The sequence below is a fragment of the Drosophila mojavensis genome, unplaced genomic scaffold (genome assembly GCF_018153725.1).
Source record: "Drosophila mojavensis isolate 15081-1352.22 unplaced genomic scaffold, ASM1815372v1 contig_16, whole genome shotgun sequence".
Taxonomy (NCBI): domain Eukaryota; kingdom Metazoa; phylum Arthropoda; class Insecta; order Diptera; family Drosophilidae; genus Drosophila; species Drosophila mojavensis.
This window is the reverse complement of record NW_025318693.1, coordinates 10365062-10386803: the sequence shown is the minus strand read 5'-3', so window position 1 is coordinate 10386803 and position 21742 is coordinate 10365062. Positions and strand designations below refer to the sequence as shown.

The 21742-nt window shown below is 42.1% G+C and overlaps 2 protein-coding genes across 2 annotated transcripts in view; one reads left to right on the top strand and one right to left on the bottom strand.

Annotated features, from left to right (window-relative positions):
• LOC6572800 overlaps positions 1–20236 on the top strand; it is a 31564-nt gene extending 11328 nt beyond the window's left edge. The window contains 3 exon segments of the mRNA XM_044007530.1: positions 9494–10004; positions 10089–11198; positions 15331–20236. Coding sequence (XP_043863465.1) covers positions 10296–11198; positions 15331–17823 — 3396 coding nt within the window. The 5' untranslated portion in view covers positions 9494–10004; positions 10089–10295 and the 3' untranslated portion in view covers positions 17824–20236.
• LOC6572799 (protein timeless homolog) overlaps positions 1–21742 on the bottom strand; it is a 91520-nt gene that overhangs the window by 22174 nt on the left and 47604 nt on the right. The gene's annotated exons all lie outside the window — the stretch shown is intronic.

The following is a 21742-nucleotide window of genomic DNA, read 5'->3' as shown; positions in this document are numbered from 1 at the left end:
AGCTAGTGCAGCTAATTGCTGGGGCAATCCTCCATCGTCGGGGAGCGCAAGGCGCAGAGAAAGGCAGAAATTACCGACATATATCATGGGGCTAATGCTTAAGGCGAACGAACCCTTGCTTGCCTCTGCCGCTAACTTTGCGTGTTGAAGTTGTGATTTCCGCCACATTAATTTCAATTTCAACATGAAAAGACGCCCAAGAGGAGCGAATCAGCACGGCCCAGGTTGGAGCCGGGGCCAGTTGAGGACACGGCGCATTTGGTAAATGCCTTAATGGCCTAATTTTTGTTTTCATGCCCGAAGACTGCGCGGAGCAGGAGCTCAAAAAAAATACGACAGTTATGCGTGTAATATTTTTTTTTTTTTTTATATATATATATTTTGTGAGGGGCAAATGGAAATTATCATTGAAGCTGGGAGTGGGCGCGGAGAGCTGGCAGCATTTGGGCGCTGGCAATTTTAAGGGTTCAACGGCAGCGCTTGTGGGCCATGAAATGATGTCGTAAATATTTAAAGTTTGTTGTCTGCCGGAAGGCAAAGCCTGCAAAGGCTGCCTCTGGGGGAACTCCTCTCCTTCCCTCTCTCTCTCACTCTCTCTCTCTACTGCCTTTACAATAATTTGATACTTGAAAAATGGAGCATAATGTGCGTTAATGTTAATGGCGCGTATTACTGACAAGTGCCTGTCTGATAAATGTTTGCAGAGCAATTGAATGCCGAAACAGATGCGCTAATTTTCAGCCCAGTGCTGGGGGATGGCCTCAGAGTACAGTTGATTCAGTGCAATCAAAACTTGGCCCCTCATATCGATAGCAAAACTTGTTAACAAAACAACAAACGCTTGACAACTCTGTGGGGCAACGGAAGCAGCTGCCCCACGGCTATGAAAATTAAAAGAGACCAAATGCCAAAAGTTAGCCAAAGAAGCACACGGCACACAACAATGGCACAGCCCCCAAATAAAACAAAAGCTGAAGCAAGCAACAACAAAAACAAAATATAATAAAAAAGAAGCAAACAAACAAAACGCAGCCAACGTTGACAACCAGCATCAAAATAACAAGCCAAATGTGCAGTGCGGCTGCGAGTGCTGATGATGGTGGTTGTGGTGGTGGTGGTGCTTGGGTGGTTCAAGTGGTGCCACTATGCGGCTGCAGGCACTATAAACACAAAAATCCAATGATGCCCTATAGAAAATGGGCATAGGATATGATAGGATAGATAGCTAGCTGGGATGGATACATAGAATCATAGAATAGATAGGATAGATATAAAAGATTTGATAGATTGGGTAGATAGGATAGTTAGGATAGAAAGACAAGGCAAATTGATGTGACTATATAATAACTTTGTGTGTGATCTAGCATAGATATGATAGGATAGCTAGATAGAAATATAGAATTAATAGGATGCAAGCACTATAAGCACTAAATTCCAATCATGGTCTTTAAAAAGTGGGCATAAGCTATAAATGGATATACAGATGGGATAGAGAGAGAGAGATAGAAATATAGAACAATTAGGATAGATACATAGAAATATAGAATAAACAGTATATAGAATAGAAATATAGAATATATAGGATATAGGAAATATATTAAAAATTAGATAGATTGGGTAGTTAGTATAGTTAGGATATAGGCAATGCAAAGTAATGGAATAGAAGTAAAAGTCTCTATGTGAATTAGATAAATTTGAGTAGAAACTCGGAAGAGCTTGAAGTTTAAAGCCCAAAGCTTTGCAACATACAGAAAATATATACTTTTTTATTTTTTTTTATATACAAATTTTTTTCTTACAATTTATTTATTGAGACTTTATGTCTTAGAACAGTGCTAACTTTTCACCCCGATTCTCACACAATATACCCAAGCTGACAATATTTTCCAGGGTATACCAAATCATAGTACCTTGGTCTTATTTTGGTTAAGCGTTTTGATTGTTTTGTGGTGCAACGCATGGCAACCCAAGGAACAAAGGCGCAAAGCAGCAGAGCAGCCAACTTGACGACACAAAAACACACAGCACAGCACACACACACAAACAAACATACACACACATCTAGAGCACTCTCAGTGTGTGCGTGCGCTTAAATATTTTTTCGTTTTGGGCAGCGCTTGCAATGTGAAACCACTTGAAGAGCAATCCGATTTATTGATTTTGCACTAGCCACAGATTTTTCATCTTTCTTTCTTTTCTTTTTCATTGTTTTTTTTTTTTTTTTTCTCTTTGACCATGTTGTGGGAGTAGCGCAAGAAGTTGGCTTAAAGCAAGCGACTAACAGCTTTAACTATCAACCCACGCACACACGCACTTGGAGCTGCTGTCGCTGTGGTAGCTAAACTGCTTAGCGCTTCCACTCATATCTCTGAGGCTGACAATTTGGAGCACATAATGCTAGTTGTTCAGCCGTTTGTCAAATGTTTGTGGATGTGTGCGTATGTGTGTGTGTGTGTGTGTGTGTGTGCATGGGCCTAATCTGGCAATCAGGTCAGTCCGAATGCCAGAATGGCCATCAGCCGTAATATCTGAAGCAGACACGTATCACAGATTTAATGGCCGAGGCACAGGCAATTTGGCAAATTATTAGAAAATCATTGTGCCACTTTATGTGGCAGGCTAGAAAATATATGACAGAGTGACACCAGTTGAGCAGGCGCCACAGCAGCAGCAGCAGCAGCCGTCGCTCGCGGCCAACTGTCAGAGGTCAAGCTGTCAAAATCATTTGGCCAAAATGCAATTTGTGCTGTTGCCCGGGAGTTCAATCAGATTCCCACTCGAGTCGAGTGCTGATTATTGTGCAGTGCATAGGCTGATGACAAATAACAAGAACAACAATAATAACAACCATAATAGTAGATGCCGCATTATTGAAAAACTTTTGCAATTTCACAAAAAGCTTTGTCAATCCAGCAAGGGGTTAAAACTGCGAGTAAAACAATAAAACTTAATGTTGCCCCATTCGAGGCCAGACAGCCAGTACACAATTTTTTTATTAAAATATCTCCTTTTTTTGTGTGTTTGCCTGGTTTGTATGTCAAGTGAGGCAAATAAGAACGCTGCGAGCTACAAAATTGGACTAGTGAAATGAAGCCAGAGACGAAACCAACTGGAAAACATTCAGAGAAAAAATAGTCAAATGGAACAAATAAAAGGGAAAAGCCAAGAAAGTAGAAACAAGTCGAAGTTTTTATGCTCTTTGAGAGAGCAATCTGAAAGGAAGCTTTCAATAAATTTCAATGGGTTATATTAGGAATGTAAACTTAAAGAAAAATAAATAAATTTAAAAAAAAATAAAATAAAAAAATAAAAATAAAATAAAATAACTAAATTAAAATGTATTAATTAATGAATAGTTGCAGAAAATAAGAAACCAAAGATCTACAGAATTTTGAGCATTAGACCTGTATATTATATTATTATAATGCCCATACATTATAATTTGTATATTAAATCCGTAGAACATATACTACAGAATATTAAAGTCATACGGATCAAAGACATCGTCTCTATAGCCTCCACATTTCAAGCTCAATATTAATAATATAACCTCTAGCAGAGTATAAGGGACCCCAAACATAAGAGCTTCTGCGGTTTTTTTTCCACATCCTTGGGCAAGTTTTCACTACACATTTTAACAAATAAAAGCAGCACACAACTAAAACAAAAATGAGCAACAAAGAAAAATCAAACATGAAAATCTACACATAAATAAAACAATAAAATCCCCACACACATAGAGTGAGAGCCCAAGCAGCAGCTCGAGCAGAAGGCAGCAGCAGCAGCACAAGTTTATTACGAATTTTACTTATGTGTTTTTGCTTTGGCTTGCCCCACCGTAGCGCGGGTTTGGGTTTGGTGGTTGGCTGGCAGCGCGTTTAGCCACAGGGCATTAATAAAGACAACAACTGGGCGGCGACGGCAATGGCGGCGGCAACCTCAAGTTGCCAGCATATAAGTCATAAGTAAAAGTTCCCAAAAACGTTTTCTGCTCCGCTCCTTGGCAAATTGGCGCAACTTGTGAAATATGAGAATTAAGCCAGAGTCGTTTCTCATCGTAAAGGCAGATATATATCACATTATTATTATTATTGTTATTATCAAAAAGTATTTTTAATGGCAGCTTTAGGGCGCTAGATAATTAAAGGTTTAGCTTTTATAGCTTGATGAACGATAAAGATTTGGCTTACATTTAACTTTATTAACTTTATTTGTATTTAAAACTAAACTATTTTTCAAATTCCTCAAATCTCTGCTAGTGTTTCTACAGAGTCATATCAACTGCATGGTAAAATATCCTTTGTTTCTTTTTCTATTAAGTAAAAAAATCCGTACACATTCAACAAACACTCACACTCGTGTGTCGCCGTCCAATTGACAATCATTTTGCCCCAAAAAAAGTTTAATTTAAAAACTTTTATGCGCACTGCAAAGGCAAAAAATTCCAGACAAAAAAATGAAAAAAAAAATGCCCAAAGAGAGGGAGACTCGCAAAGGCTGGCAAATTGTTTGCAAAGTGTTGGACACTTTGCTTAAAGATTTCACTGGCAGTTTAAGAGCCACGAGCTCAACTGAAAGTGACAAACTCGCACGTCCTGCCAATGTTGACATTGACACAGATGCAGCCAGCTGCAGGACGAGGGCCGCAGGACGCAGGACGTGGGCTACAGCTGCACAGCTGCAGTAGAGATCCAATGAAGTTGCTGGCATTGAATGCATGTCAGAAGCAACGGGCGGCAGACAGCATAAAACTTTCACAAAGCGGAAGTTTATTAAAACAGCAGCTCAGGGTAAAAGAAAACGGTGGAAAGGAAAAAAAAGAGGAAGAAGAAGCAAGCTCATGCATGACAAATAAGCTGGCAGGCGAGAAGACTGAGAGAGTCAGAGATACTCAGCACAAGGCAATTAAGTAGCTCTAAATGCAGATAGAAAGATCAGATGATGACAAATTTAAGTAGAACTAGACTATCAGAGCTCAGATGAGCGAATGTTTAGACAGTGTATATGTAGTAATTTAGATATGAAATCTTATTTGTAAATTATTGCTGCCATCCCATTTAGCCCTCTTCTCACATAGATTAAATCTTGATTTCCACATAACTCCGAAAATGATGGTCATATGCAAGAAAATATTTGTTATGATCGTTTAAAGGCGTATCAGCTGCTTATATACTAAATTTCATATACCTCGCTACCATAAATCCTGAGATCGATGAGATCAGTTAAGACTATATTATATATGGGCGCAAGAAGATTTAGATAGAAATGATGAAAACTATAGCAAATGTACAATCAAATATAATTTGTATGATTTTCTCTGTCTGCCTTGTCTTATCAGCTTCGATATACCCTTTCTATGGGGAGAATTCCTAGGGTATTCAAATGCGCATTACAATGAATGAAAAGGTGGTCACACTGTGAGTAAACTAACTGAGTAAGAATCCAGCAGTCACTGTATTTTTTGCATGAAATGCAAATACATACAATGCACACATACATAAACACACACACACACACCGTAAGCAGATACGAAACACTCCATTATGTATGGACCAGACGGGGGCAGAGATACAATTTTGTATTTTGTTGTGCAATTGAGCGAGCAACTGCAGCAGGAAACTGTGTGGAAAAGTATCGCAAGCAGCAGACAGCCAGGAGGCACTCAATGAGCAATGCATCGAGCGACAGCGTTGTCCTTGCCATCAAATGCCATTTGCATTCTGCTGCAGTAGCTGAGCCAACTGATAAAGCCGTGTTGCAGCCACGTACCACGACGCATGCTGGGGGCTGCCGCTGCTGCTACTCGACTGGGCTGGGACTCGGCTAAATTCCTATAAAATAAATCGTTGACGTATGGCAGCTGCATGCTGCCTGCAGAATCCAATTTCAGTGTCCTGGATTTTTATTAAAGCAACAATTTATAATATATACTTGAACAGAGAGAAAGAGTAACAGAGATAGAGAGAGAGAGAGGGAGAGAGGGAGAGTCAGCTAGGCAGCATCTTATCTAATCCAAAGACTCCTGTGCCATGCCGGTTCCAGTCTCCCGCCATTGCACAAAGGGCTGCACTTTCAATGTGCTGCATCGGCAGCCATTTGTTTGCCTTTTGTGCTGTGCATTTGATTAACTGGCTGAAAGCTAAGGCAAGCTGAAGGTCAAATGCGAGCTGCTTAGCGCATAAATATTCGAATTCCCTTCGGGCAGGGGGAAGGGGGCCAGCTTGCTAATGCTCAATCATAAAAGACGAGACAAGAGCGTAATATATAATCCACGTATAGATGGCATAGCAATTCGCAAATTATTTTCAAGCTGGCATTAAATAAACTGACAAACGCAGGAAACAGCCGGCAAAAAAAAAAAAGGACCCAGGAAAATATAAATAAATAAAAACCAAAAAACAAGCAGCGTCCCCTGACTGTTGACTCCAACGGGGCTTCGACTGGGTTCGGCTGTGGGCAGGGGTGGAGCAGGAGCAGGGGCAGACAGTCAGACAGACAGCCGTCCTTGGCCATGTTGTTTTAGCTGCTGCTGATATTGCTGTTACATATTTGTTGTTGGTTTGCTGCTGCTCCTTCTTCTTCTTCTTCACTTCTATTTATTTTTTTTAAATCGAATCTCATGTCAACTGACTTGTGTACATCATCTATCTGTCTGGCTGTCCATCTGTCTCACTGTCTGGCGTTAAAAAGGGGGGCGCTCTCTATGGGGCGTTCTCATTTTTTTCTATTTTATTTATTTATTTATTTATTTTTTTTTTTTTTCAAGTCTGTCGCTAAACGTATGGCCTATATTCTGCTGTTGCGTAAGCAAACGACAAGTGAAATGAAATGCCAGCTCCTTGATGGCATTTGTCAATAAATTTCATGTGATGGCTATAAATTTGTAGACACACTTGTGGGTGTGAGTGTGTGTGAGGGTGCATTTATGTCTGTGTGTGTGCATTGCTTGTAGTAGAAACATCAACATTTATGGACTTAACCATTCTACATAAAAAAGCATATGTACGTTTAAATAGAAATGCTTAAGCTGAAATAATATCGTACTTCATGATCTGAAGGCAAATGAGTCTGGGAAACAAATTAGATTTAAATCTTAACGTTAAATCGCAACATAAATCAAGTGCTTAACTATTTCTCATGCACATTAATATAATTTTCTACTACTAATGATATATGATACGATCAACTTGTTTATGATTAGATATAATTTCTACGAGCTACCATCTAATAAATATCTATTGCAGTAAATTTAATCTGATCAGATCAATAAATAGCAAAGAATACATGCTACAAAACTACATTATTTAAGAAATATAAAAAACAATAAAAATTAATATAATATATATAATAATATAATATAATTTAAAACGAATATGATTTTTACGATAAAAAAAAAATAGCTAAGGATAGACACAAGAACAGCTTTATCAAAACTATACTCCATTATAAAAAAAAAAATAAAAATAAAAAAAAAAAAAAATAAATAAGTAAATAAATTAATAAATTAATTAATTAATTACAATAAATGTTATATGATTAGATACAACTTTTACGATCAACTACAGCTACATCGAAATTATATTTTATTGTTAAAAAAAATTTTTAGTAGAATAAATTTTATATGATTAGATATAGCTTTTATGATCAAGGAATAGCTAAGAATAGCTACACACACACACACACACAGACACACACATCTACAGCTTTATCGAAACTAAACAGATATCTCTGAAGTTCACACCCCATCATCTACATAAACACAACGCAGTCTCTCACATCTCTGAGCAATTTGTAGATTAAGAACTTCCATATGCCCCACATGTATGAGCGACAATTCGCATATTACGGCCCCAAACTGCCATTTTGGGTAGCGCACTGAATTGGCAATTTTGACTTTAAGTAGACATTGACAAATTAATTTTTGGGCAGATTGTCCTAACAGCAACAACAACAACAACAAAAAAACAAACAAAAAATATGGGAGAAGGGATCTAGGCGTATATTCTGGGGCATCAATTCGACGACAAGGAGTAAATCAAATTTGCGTCGCTTTCGGCCCGGAGGGTTTGTCTGTTGACAGTTGCTGGTTATGCAGTGGATTTCCTGTCGCTCGTCTGCAACGGAAATGAAATGACCCAGTTAAATGATTTATAGCACACACACACACATCTACACACACACACGCACACACTAAAATACATATGCCAAGGCATGCGGCTGACACGCGGTCAGAAAAGGTGCCTCATGTGGCAAGGGGGCTCACGACCCGGCTGAAACTGCCGCTGCAACCCCTCCGCGCACAGCCAGGCCAAATTATGGCTGGTTGTTAAGCGTGTTGAAATTATAATTTCATTAGCTGCAATCAACATAAAAATAACACTTAAGCCAAAGTGCCAAAGCGCTTTCAAGTCGTAAAGCTCGAGCACAAATTAAAAAGAAACAGGGAGGAAAAACAACAACAAAAAGAGAAAAGGTATGAGCAAGCGAGAAAGTGAGAATGTGTAGCTAGAGAGTAATCAAAGACGGAATACCCTTACCTTAAAAAAAAAGAAATGATAGAAGATTCGAAAGTAGTAAAGAAAAGGGGAGGAAAAAGGAAAGGAATAACAAGTAGAGAGCGAAAATAAAATAATGAATTTGAAGAGAGAAGAGAGAAGGTAGAAAAAGTGAAAAAAGATAGAAGAGATAAGGAAATATAGGGAAGAGAGAAGCAAAGTATAGAGAATGGTGTAAAGAGAAGGTTGAAAAGGAAAGAGAGAATGAAGAGAGAAGAGTGAAAGGAGAAGAAAGAATAAGGAAAAGAGTAGAGGGAAGAAAGGAGTGGGCAAAGAAAAGTTAGAAAGGAGAAGACAGAAGACACGAAAATAGACGTGATAATCTACAGGGGCGGTAACAGTAGAGAGAAGAGAGAAAAGAGAAGAGAACAAGGAAGAGGATAGAGGGAATACAGTAGAGGGAAAACAATAGAGAGAGAGAGAAATATGAGAAAAGTACAGAGAAACGATAAGATATAGAGATGAAAGTACAAATAAGGCAGAAATAAGACAACAGAAAGGTATAGAGAAAAGAAAAAACAGAATATAAAGAGACAAAGAAGCACAAAGATAAGCTAGCGTCTCCTATATACACATATGTTATGCATATTATTTTATTATATAGTTCGATTTATATACATGTTTATTTAAATATATATCACGCTTACCCATCAGTGTTACTTCTTTCACCAAATATTCAAAATACCCTTTGCCCTGGTATTCGCAGAGCAAACAAATGCAAAATCAAGTGCGGACACAAAGCGAATGCTCAGCAAATTATAAAGAAGTTTGCCTTTTTTACCTCTGTTCTTTTTTCACTTCGTACTTTGCATTCAAGCAGCAGCAGCAGCAGCACACAACAACAATAACAACAACAACAACACGTACAACAATGACAATTGCAATAACAAACGCAATTACAATTATTTTTCTTTTGCTTGTTGCTTGTTTCATTACAGATTTTAAGCACGCGATGATGCCAGGGGAACAATCAACGTTGTAATGCGACAACAGACAACTGCAACAACAACAATAACAACAGCAACAAAAGCTAAGCCAACGATGCGCGATTTTTAATTGACATTTGTTGAAGTTGAGCAGCGTTTTGTGCAGCAATTAGCCAAAAAAAAAAAAAAAAAACACCGAGGTGAAACAGGTGAAACGTGAAAGTGTAAAAGGGCGTACGTAAGGGGAGAGAGAGCAAAGCGAAAAAATTGAAAAAGCTGATGGCCAAGTGGATATTTAATTAAAAATTCAGCATATTTAGCAGTCAGCGCTGAAAAGTAGGCAACGATTTTTCCATTTTCTTTGGGGCTCTCCCGCTTTTGCCCTGAAACAATGGCCGTGGCGCCGCACCGGAAGTCCATGCGTACGGCAAAGCTGTCAAACCGTTGACAGTTGTCACATGGTCCAGCACGTGACGAACAAGCCAAAGGACGACAGAGAAAGCCGAGAAATAGGCGCCCTGCTGTACGTGAGTGCATGAATGTATAAATAAATGGCAGGCAAATGAATGAAACGTCCAAAACGTTGCCCATATTCGACAAATTTCAGACGCGGCGCTAAACGTTCGCACGTACAGCGCATAAATTTCAAGTGAAATTAAAGGCCGGCCCTCACAGAAGGAGAGAGGGAGAGAGAGAGAGAGAAGAGGGAGAAAACTGGAAAACGAGCATAAAAAGAGAAGGGAAACTAGCGCCAAATAAACGAGGCGGCCTTCTAAGCAACAGCCACGCCCACACTCACAGCCCACCCAGAAAGATGCTGCTCGGGCTGTGGCTCTGCTTGGCCCTGCTGCTGTGCAGCGCCCAGGCATTATCCTTGACGAATGCTGCCGCCGAGCAGGAGGAGCGCAAGCTGTCGCTGGCGCAGCATCTCAGCTTTCAAGGCGTGCGCCGCATGCTGCGCGATGAGCACGCCCCGGCCCACTATAAGGCCGAGCTGCGCTACCAGCACAAGCGCGAGACGCAGCCGCGCGAGAAACGCGAAACGTCAGGGGCTGCGCTGCTGAATCTGACGCGCCAGGGGCTCAGCGTCTACGATAGCCAGCAGAACTTTCAGGGCCAGTTCGAGCTGGTGCATCGCCTCGATCTCAGTCACAATCGGCTGAGCAGCCTGCAGCTGCAGAACTTCACGCAGCTGCAGCAGCTGCACGCCTGCAACAATTCGCTGACGGCGCTGCCCGCTCTCAGCGCGTCGCTGGTCACACTGGATCTCTCGGGCAACAGGCTGAGCCGGCTGTCGGGCAGCTTCTTCGAGCAGCGCATGCCGCAGCTGAAGCAACTGAATCTGGCGCACAATCAGCTCGACGGCGCCATCGATCGCCAGGCATTCTACAATCTAATGGGTCTGGAAACGCTGCTGCTCAGCTGGAACAACATCACGGACATCGACTACGAAACCTTCCTGGCGCTGCCCAATCTGCAGCATCTGGATCTATCGCACAATCGGCTGAGCGGCTCAGCCATACGCGCTCTCCAGGGCATACCCGATCTGGTTAGCCTATCGATTGCCCACAATCCGCAGGTGGGCGCCGCCATGCAGGAGTTCGTCGCCTCCTGGAGCCTCAAGGAGCTGGACGCCAGCGGCACGGGCCTCTGCCAGGTGCCCGCCGCCCTGGCCCAATCCGTGCGCACGCTCAAGCTGTCGCACAACTGGCTGCAGGTAAGCGACGTGTGAACGTAATCAATGAATTAGTGAAACCATCAGGCACCGCCTACTGTCTTCTCCTCTCCTTTTTTTCTTTGTCTCCCTCTCTCTGTCTCTCTCTCTCTCTCTCTCTCTCTCGGTGTGTGTGCACGCAATGAACCGCAATTTTTACGCTTTTGTCGGCAATTAACGGCACATTCGCAGCAGCAACCAACCACCCACCCACCCACACACACACACAGACGCACACAGGCACAGTTATTCTTTAGCCGCGTCTGAGTTGCCCCTCTGCTGCCATTAATTACCATCTGTTTTGCGGTCCTTGCCGACTCAGCTCGACGCGGCGCTCGAGTGGGCCTCTGGCTCGACTCCGATTACCCACGCACGCAGCTATCCACCCGGGCATATGATTTACACTTTGTTATTTTTAAATTTACGCCGCCATTTTGTTGTTGCCACTCGACTCGCACATCCGGCTTACACTTACGGCTCCGGCTCTGGCTCCCCGTTCCGGCAACGGGCCAATGTGCGTCGCATTCCATTTTGTCGCCGAGCTCTAAAATTATTTTCCAGTGCAGAAAAGGAAATTTTACACATAAATATTATTGATTAGAATGTGGAAGCATTTGGCCCTATTTTATGCTGTAATTGATATGTCAGCCATATCTTCAAGTCAAATGATAAGAAATGACGCACTTAGCCCTTGGCTGCAATCCCATGGAGTTTATTTATCAATAAATTTTATCAGAACTTGTTTACGCCTTCTGCTCAAAGGGGAGAATTTATTATATTTTATGAAAGTTATTTTATATCAAATATATTTGGTATCTATATTATAAAATAATTTGCTATAGGTATAATTATACATATGTTGATCATTTTAAATAAATATGTTATGTTTTATATTAAATAATTTTTTGTATGTCTCTTATATGCAAATAATTTAATGCAAAATATATTTATTATCATTTATGTGCAAATTATTTCATATAAAATTTATTTATCATTTTTTTATGTTTTATATAAAGATTATCAAATTATTAAATATAAAATATATTTAATTATTTTTTATGCAATATATTTTGTTTTATTTTTTATAACATGCTTTAGGCAGATTAAAGTCTCTCCTTTGAGCAAGAGTCTTAAGCTACTTTCTACTACTTTCTTAAACTTAGTTTCCTTTATATGTATATGTGTATGTGCGGTAGGTAAAACATGTCTAAAAGCGTTTCAAGACTTCTGCTATTAGTGCCTTTCGTAAGCCCATTAAAATTGTTGTTAACTTTATTCAAGCTGCTTTGCGCTCTGCGCTCTGCACTGCTCTGCCATTTAGACAGCTCTTAGTCGGGCACTTAGTCAGTGCTAGAGCATAATTAAAATCACAATGCGGCCACACACACACACACACACACACAAAGCAAGCGCTAAGTGCACTTCGCACTTTCCACAAATGCCAGCGAAAACAATGCAAAATATAATAAATTAAATAGCCTCGCACTGTCCCTGACTGACGGCCGGACAGACCCGTTAAGCTGGCGATTAGCGCTCACAATGAGTGGCAAACAAAAAGATGGCATTCGGCTGGCAGCTGACTTCAGTCAGAGGGTGGCGCATTTGCAGAAAAGTCAAATGTTAAACAAAAGATTGGCGAACTCTTAAATATCCTAGAAGGAAGTTAAAGTGTTGACTTGTAGGAGATAATAGAAGAATGTTAGGCAATATTGTTTTTGTAAAGTCTTTAAAAGTAGGAATTTTCGGAGCCTAATTTACAATCATCTACGATCATCTCCAAGAATTATTACAAAATGTTTAAATAAACCAATTTCTGCCAAACGTTTGAGCGACAACATTTATCATTGAACTCAGATAATATAAGGAAAGAGGCTCTGATGAACAATGCAGTTTATATAGATATCCTTATTAATACATCATATCTGTTGCCATAGCCTCTTATAGTTAGTAAAATGAGCATAGCGCTCTATATATCGTTATATATATCTTAGAAGAGAATACACATTTATTTATATAAAAGACGTTGCTCTGAAGAGCATAAAAAAAATCACTTGGGAGAACATTTTTGTTTCGCAAAACAGATTTATAATTAGAGTATAGAAAAATATTTAAAAAATTAGTATATAGAAAAATATATATAATAGCTTAGATTCTTCTCTTTTTTGTTTCCTTATATAGGACAGAAATTTCTAAAAATACTAGAGAACCATTAAACATATAAAATATGAAAAACACAAACCTGTTCCTTGAATAGAGTCCTTACTCTGAATAGATTTTACGACAGATTTTGTTTGACAGACTAGTTTAATATATATAATTGAAATAATAAAGAAACAAATGGAAATTATCATAAGCTCAAGCATAAATGAAATATACAGCTCTTTGGCATTATTCCATGCATTTATAAATAATTAGCCAAGTCAGTGAGTCATAGACCTTTTCAAATTGAGCTGACCTGCAGCAGAAATATGAGAAAGTATAACGATAAAATGATTTATGACAAAAACAACTAAATTCAGCCCGTTTTGCATTAGCAGCACAAAGGACGGTCTCAGCCGTTTAGGGGCTTCGTTCGGGTATTAACTAAGCTCTAACAGGCTCGAGTACATATACAAAAACAAATGCGGCTTATAAATTGCTGTTGCTGCTGCTCCTGCTGCTGCTGCTGCTGTTGTCGATTATGGCAAATGCCATAAAAGGTGCAAAAATGCCATTCGTAAGCTGCGAAAGGAAGAAAAAAGTAGAGGCTAAGCAGGCAAAAGGCGCACGCTCGACGCTGGGCATTAATAAAATAAGGATAATTGGCATAAGCATAATCACGTTTAAGCCAACAGCCAGCGAGCAGCTGAGACGCGCCAAGACAGTAGACAGCCCAACTAGTTGCAATTGCTTTGTGCTCCCTTGCAGCGCCACCCTCTCCCACTCACTCACTGCCTCTCTCGCTCTCTTTTGTTGCCTGGCAGCAGGCATTTTAATTTGTCTGCCATTGCCTGCTCCTGCTTCTGCTACTGCTGCTGCTGCTGCTGCTGCCTTTTATCGCTAGTCAACACGCAGCCTTTTCATGGCAAATTATGGCGTTTAGAGACGACGTCTTCCACAGCCAAAGCTTCCGCCCGTCTGCGGCAACTGCGCCCGAAGGGCATCGACAGCAGCAACGGCGACAGCAGGAGTAGGGGCAGCAGCAGCAGCAGGAGCAGGAGTAACGGCTGTTCGGTTGGCCGCCCGTCTGAGCCGTCTGACTGGCTTCGTGGCTGTCGCTTGTTTCATTTAATGAGTCGCGTCTATGTTTACTTTTTGGCCCCAGACGAGGCACTGCTCGGGGCTAAGGCAACACCAGCCAGCCAGTCAGCTAGCAGCTACCAAAAAAGGGGCAAACTGGCATCCGACCAGCCTTTGAAGTAATTATAGCGGCTGATTCAAGTTAATTTTTAAACAATGTCAGCAAGTCACTCGCCTCTCACACTGATCAAATTTCCAAGACTCAACTGTAAGTTCGTTAAAGCTTAGCCTCGCGCAGATTTGTACCTAAAGGACACTCTCGCTGTCCTTTCTTTGAGGGCAAACAAAGAGAATGGAAAGTAAAAAGGAAAACCAAGTGGTTAGCAAAGTGTGTGGAGAGAGAAAATGCAAGAGCTTGCGCTACCTAAATGTTTTTACTAGAAAAACTTGCTTAAAATATTTTTGGAATTTTTTTGAATAAACACTTACCACAGAGAATCAAAGTGCTAACATTAAGAGGAATCTAAAGAAATTTGAGACTTTGTAGAATACCAGAATTATGACGTACACTCGCCAGTACTTCAGCAACTTTTCAACCCTTATCTAATCCTGCATATGCTGAAATATTCATTAATCACTGTTTGATCTCCACCCACTCCACTCTAGTCGTCCAGCCAAATCCCTTCATTGAATTTCCATGACCGCACCTCTAACAAATATAATTAGTGACATTAATTTATTTTATTTACGATTTATGCATTTCACAAAATTCTTTAATTACTTGAGTTAAATTAAATAAACTTTCCACAATAAATACTTCACTTTTGGCACAATTTGTGTCCCACACTCTAGCTTTAATTGAACCAAACCAACTGATGCAAATCTTTTTATATATTCCCTGCTCTTGCATTTCCAGTCCATCAACTGCGGCGACCTGGACAGCTATCCGCTGCTGCAGTACCTGGATCTGTCGTACTCGCACGTGGCACAGCTGGAGGACGATGCACTGGGTCGGCTGGAGCTGCTCGAGCTGCTGTTCCTCGATCACAATAGCCTGATGCATGTGCCGAACAGTCTGCCCACCTCGCTGGAGCATCTGTTTCTGCAGCACAACAGCATCATGGAGCTGCAGCCGCAGGCATTCGCTGGCCTCAAGAATCTGAAGACCCTGGATCTGTCCAATAATCGCTTGATGTTCCTGCCGGCACTGCCACTGCCCCAGCTGCTCACGCTCAATCTGCAGTCGGCGGGCATTGAGTCCGTTAGCCAGGCGATTGTGCACACGCTGCCCCAGCTGCGCGATCTCCTGCTGGAGGACAATCCCGTGCGGTGCAGCGATTTGCTGGGCATTGCCGAATGGGCCAGTCCCTGTCGCAGTGTCGATTTGGGCCGCACCATGGGCCGTATCGATCTGAAGCGACGCTACGTGCAGCTGGCCAACTTTTACGAGAGCTTCAGCCCAGCGTGCGCGGGCGTGGCAAATGAACTGGCCACCAGAGACGAGGAGGCTGTGCAGCAGCTGGCCAAATCAATGCCGCCCACTTGCGGCATAGCAGCGACAACAACAATGCCAGCAACGATGCCAAAAGTGCACAAGTCAAAGGCAGCAGCAACAACAGCAGCAACAGCAGCAGCAACAACAGCAACAGCAGCTCACCCAAATGCAATGCAATCAAGCGGCAACAACATCGCGCTGCTAACCACAAAAACTTTAGGGCCAGCTGAAACGACTTCGTTAGCTCAACTGCAGCGCCAACAAATGCCTGGCATGCCAACAGAAATAATAACAACAACAGCAGCAGCAGCAACAACAGCAGCAACAGCCACAGCCTTTGGCGTGCCAAGTTTGCAGCGCGCTGCCAAACGCACAAGCATTTTGGCAAGCAGCTCACCGACGTCGCCAGCAACAACAACAGCAGCGACAGCAGCAGAGCGAGCGCCGGCCAGACTGGGCAAGCCAACAAAAATTAGCAATGTTGCTGCGGTGCCACAAACAATTTTGGCGCTTATAAGCTCTGACATGGCAAACAAACAAAAACTGGCCAAGAGTGTATTAAAAGAGACAGCAACAGCAGCAACTACAACATCAACATCAGCAACTACAACAACAACCATTGCTCAGGAGGCAAAGCCGATGCATAAACATGCCACGCTGCAGCTGCATATTAAAGATCGTCATCTAATTGGAACGCCGCTGCTGATGCACAAGGGCGACAACCTGCTGATAGATGCGGAGCAATTGCTGCTGCCCGGAACGGCAACTGTGGCGGATGCGGAAACATTGGCTGCCAGCCAGCAGCAGGAAGCGACTGATAAGCGACAAGCGGAAGCAATAAAGGGCGACACAAAGGCGACTGGAGCTCATGCCGAGCAGCAGCAGCAGCAGCAGCAGCATCAGCAGCAGCAGCAGCTGGAGCTGGAGCATGCCAAGCTGAAGAAGAAGCAGAAACCGTCGCTGAGCATCAAGAAGATGACCTACAGCACCAAGCATGCAGCAGCAACAACAACAACAACAACTGAAGCAACAACAGCAACATCCACGCGGCCACAGCATCAACACAGCAGCGTCAACACGCCGAATGCATTTAAACAGGAGCTGAGCACATTCGCCCAGCTGAAGGCGTTTGTAGAGCTCAAGACGGAAGCCTCCAAGTCCGCCCAGCTGCTGGCCACGCGCCTCCACCCACAGCAGAGCCTGAATGGCAGCCATCCCGGCCTGATGCTGCTGCTCGTCTGCATCCTGGTGATTGTCCTGCTCGCCGGCCTCGCGCACGTCTATCGCTGCGAGCTGCCCTGGCAGCGTGGACCGCGCGCCGGACACCAGCGACCGCATCACCAGCGCCAGCTCAATGAGAACGACGATGTGCACAGCTTTCTGCATTATCAGGGCTCCGGCCAGACGGATCCGGCACGTTTGAGCGCCTGGCATCACAGCACCAGGCGCGAGGCGCCCTACAGCTCCCCGCTGCACAATCTGCAGGCACGTGAGCTGCAGCGCGAGCAACAGAAGCTGCAGTTCTACAGCGCTTCTCTAGCGGACAGCTCCGCCAGTGGCAGTGGCAGTGGCAGCGGTTGCTCCTCCGGCAGCAGTCGCAGCAGTCTGCATTCGCCCAGCAACGAGGACAGCTACTACATAGAGATGGCGCCCAGCAGTCCCATGGCTGCGGCCGGCGGCATGCCCCATCTGCCCATGGAGCTGCTGGGCAACAGCAACAGGAGCAGCAGCAGCAGCAGCACACATAGAGCTGCAGCTGCTGCCCCACAGCTGAGCAGTGGCCAGATGTCGACGTCGACGTCAGCGTCAACGCTGCGCTCGATGAGCAGCAAGCTGATGGCGCCCAGCACACGCCGGCTGGGCATCTGGTGACAAACCGTTTTTGGACAGCGACAATACGCAACACTCCAGTGAATCAAGGGCAAATAAACAAACATAAACACACACACCAAACACATATATACAACTATATATATATATATATATAGAAAACATTCTGCATAGTTTTAAGCCACAGCCCGCAGCCCGCAGCTAACGGGCCAAAATGAGTCATAAACCAAAGAGGAAGCAGCAGCATAGAAAAAGATATATACACATACATCTTTATATACATATACTGGGTACATATATTTATTTATATATATATCTATGTACATACATATATATTTATGTTTGCCGAGTCTCGTTTGATATATGGCTCATCGTGGCCACACACGTGGCAGGCATCTTAGTGTCTAGGTTAGCAGCAACAATTTGTCATAAAGTTTCGTTACGTATACGCCGCGTGGAGCGGCCAGCAGCCAAATAGCCAAGAGCAGCCAAATAGCCACCGCCAGCTACATTTTATGGGCCATCAGGCAACACCCACCTCACCAGCCCCAGTCCCTGCCCCCTCACTCCGTCGACCATTCGCAACACGGCCCTCGATTTGATGTCCATCTTGTGGTTGTATTTGGGTCAGTTTACACCAGGGCTAAAGCCCCAAGTTGAGTATCTGTGTGAGCTTAAGTGTGTGTCTGTGTGTGCGTGTGTGTGTGTGTTGGTCAGTTAACTTTATATGTGTGCATAAGTGGCTGTCCGTGGGCCAAGATTAAGTGCTTTGATAGTCATGCATATAAAAATGAAATATATCGATAAAGTATTAAATAACAATTTAGTTTATGGCCAAAAGTCAGCAGCTAAAGGCTCGAGCCGTTCCAATCGGCCATAACGAGCTCCGCCAAAAGGAAAAGTCTCAATTTGCTGGTGCTGTTAATTGTGAGCAGATGTCCAGATCAAGCGGCAATTTCCATAATTTCACCAAGGACATTTTTATGTGCTTTGAATACCCCCATTTGTAATGCGAGGAGGAGCTCGGAAGTAGGGAAGATTCTCCATATGTTCTCTTTAGGTTCTCTTTACAAATTTATACAGATTTTTTTTTGGTTTTTAACATTTTAATATCTTATAGATACTTTCTTCATGTCTGTTGTACTCTTTAATTTTGAAATAATTTTCATGCTTTTCAAATAAATATTTGTGCTACAAGGCAAAAATATTCTTTAAATTCCCACAGCTTTTTTACAGCACCAAACTCGTGTTCATAGATACTTTTTCAATCCCTGAGATACTTAATCATTTTGAGATACTTTTAATATACTCTTACTCTTTTGATATATCATTAACATGATGTAGCATTGAAAACAATGAAACTACTTTTCATAAATATATATTTATATATCTAACAGATACGTGTTTTTACCAGCATAAACTATCAAACTTATAGATATTTTTCATATTTATGAGATGGTTATTTGTACTGTACTGTACTGTAAGTACTCTGAGAGTCACAGTATATTCCATTCGTATATTCTTAAAAGCAAAAAATCTCCTTCAAATTCACAATAAAAATCCTAGTTTATCCTACAGATACTTTTGTACGCACTTTTTGAGATACTTTTCAATATTATTTAAAATATTAATATAATACTAAAAACGAAGTAATTCTTATAAAAACATTAATTACTTTTCTTAAACATTTATAAATCTCACAGATGCTTTTTTATCAAATTGGCAGAAACTTCTCATATATATGAGATATTTATTTATACCACAAGATGCTCTAAAGCAGCAGTTTAAATTTGTACAGTTTCATTCAATAAAACTATTCTTAGTCGTCTCTCAGATACTTTTACTATACCTTCAGATACTTTCATATAAATCTTGGAATTTTGATTTACTTTATATCTAGGAAATAAAATCCTGAAGAGGTGAAGCAAACATTTATTAAACTTTAAGAGACGCAACTCTTCACTCCTTCATGCTGTGGCATTCCTTCGTGCTGGCACTTGAGAACTACTAGCTAAGGCTCTGACTAGTGGAGCATGCGGACTAAGTAATTACAAAATGTTGGCCATCCAAGCGGATGGGGGAAAGTGTAAAACGCATTTGGCTCTCACTCGAAATAAAACTCTTGATAGATTTTCATCTTCAGGCAGCGACGCTCATTGCTAATGGACTTTAAAAGTCAACTGCTTCAGCAGATCTTTAACCCACTTTGAGCAATTTAATTAAAATTTCGACTCGACGTGGCTTGGCTCGTCTGGGCTGGACTTGAGCCTTGAGCAACAAGCACACTTGGTTTAGAAAGAGAACTCCTTTAGGATATATTTGATTTCTGTTTTGTATTGACACCCTTAAGGGCTGACCGGGCAATTGCTTTGTACAACCTCGTGCGGCACCCCATTTACTGTTATTTGGCACTTGTCGATTCAGTCGACAGCCGCCCTCTTAGCCTCAATTTATAAATTGACCAAGAGAGCATATGGTGTAAATCCAGCCAAATGGGCAGACGACTAATCCGCCACAGCAAATGTGAGATGTTGTAAAACTATTTGAAAGATATGTGAAAAATGCCAATGTGCGGAGCAAGAAGCACACACGCCCTGCTCTGGCCTTGCTCTGGCCAGGGCTGGGCCGACATCAAAATAATGTGCTAGCAAATCAAATTACAAGCAACGACTTCATGAGGGCGACTCCGGCACAAGGGGGCGCGGGCTGGGGGTGCAACACAACAATTACATTAAGACACGATAAAAAGTTGTGCAACAATCTTGTGCGAGCCGCAGACGGGGGCGGCAAAAGGGGGAGCGAAAGCCACAGTCATTGCACAGTTTTTCAACTTTTTGTGGCTTTGTAATTGGAATACACAAGAAGAACACAAGAGCCGCAGCAACAGGAAGATAGATAAAGATGCGGATACAAATGTATCTGGGGGCTTGGGCACAGTTTGAGCTACAAGCAGCAGCAGCAGCAGCAACAGCAGCGGCAACGGCTATGGAAGGCGTTCAAGCGTTTCGTCTCAAGCAATTCAGAAGGATTTATTTTTGGCCACAAAAGCGAAATGTGAAGCAAAGCGGGCTAACAACAATTAAAGTAATGCTGACCAACAAACTACGGACAACGGACTCTGGACTCTGGAAACCGGACTCCGGACTCCGGACTCCGGGCTCCGGTTCAGGGGATTAGGGCAAAAATAAGCAAGAATTGCGTTGAACGCACAAAATCTTAATTAAGGAAGTTCCAACTTCCAACTTCCAAGTGGGCAAGTGTCAGGCAGGCGGACAGATGGGCAGACAGACGAACGGACAGACATCCCCTTTTTTATATACGGCAATTTCTGCCAGTAAAGCAGAAAAACTGGACTACAATGAAGGCGGCCCATTGTCAAATTTAATGAAGGTTTTCTCTTGCTTATGACATGCGCAGCTGGCCAAGATTTACTTGCGAAAACTTTTCAGTTTCGTGCGAGCAGAAAATTGTCGCCAGGCAGCAACAACAACTCAAATGAGTTAATTCGATATTTGACACTTTTTGGCTCACATTCCGGGCGCCAGTACAGCACTGCGGAAAGTTAATAAAGAGACGCTGTCCGGCCCATAATTATTTGCCTGCTAAATGGTTGTAGCTGGCCATCAAGTGGGGCAGTGGTAAAGCGATTTGGCCAAGTTAAGTTGCCTTGGCTGTGCGCATAAATAAAGCCGCATAATTGCACATGGCCAGTAATGTAAAACAATCCGGAACAAAACATCAGACAGACAACATGAGCACACAATAATTAAACTTAATTGCGCTGTACATATAAATAAACAAAGAGAAAACCATGAAAAACAAAGGCAAGCAGAAAGAGAGAAACAAAGTTTACAATATTAATATGCATATAAAATATTCTGTGTTTAAATAAATACTAGGATAAAGAGGAAATACAATAAATTAAAAAATTAAAAATATTAAAAAAAAACAAGTAAGAAAACTCTAGTCGAGAGTGCTCGACTAGATACTACCCTGAACCTAA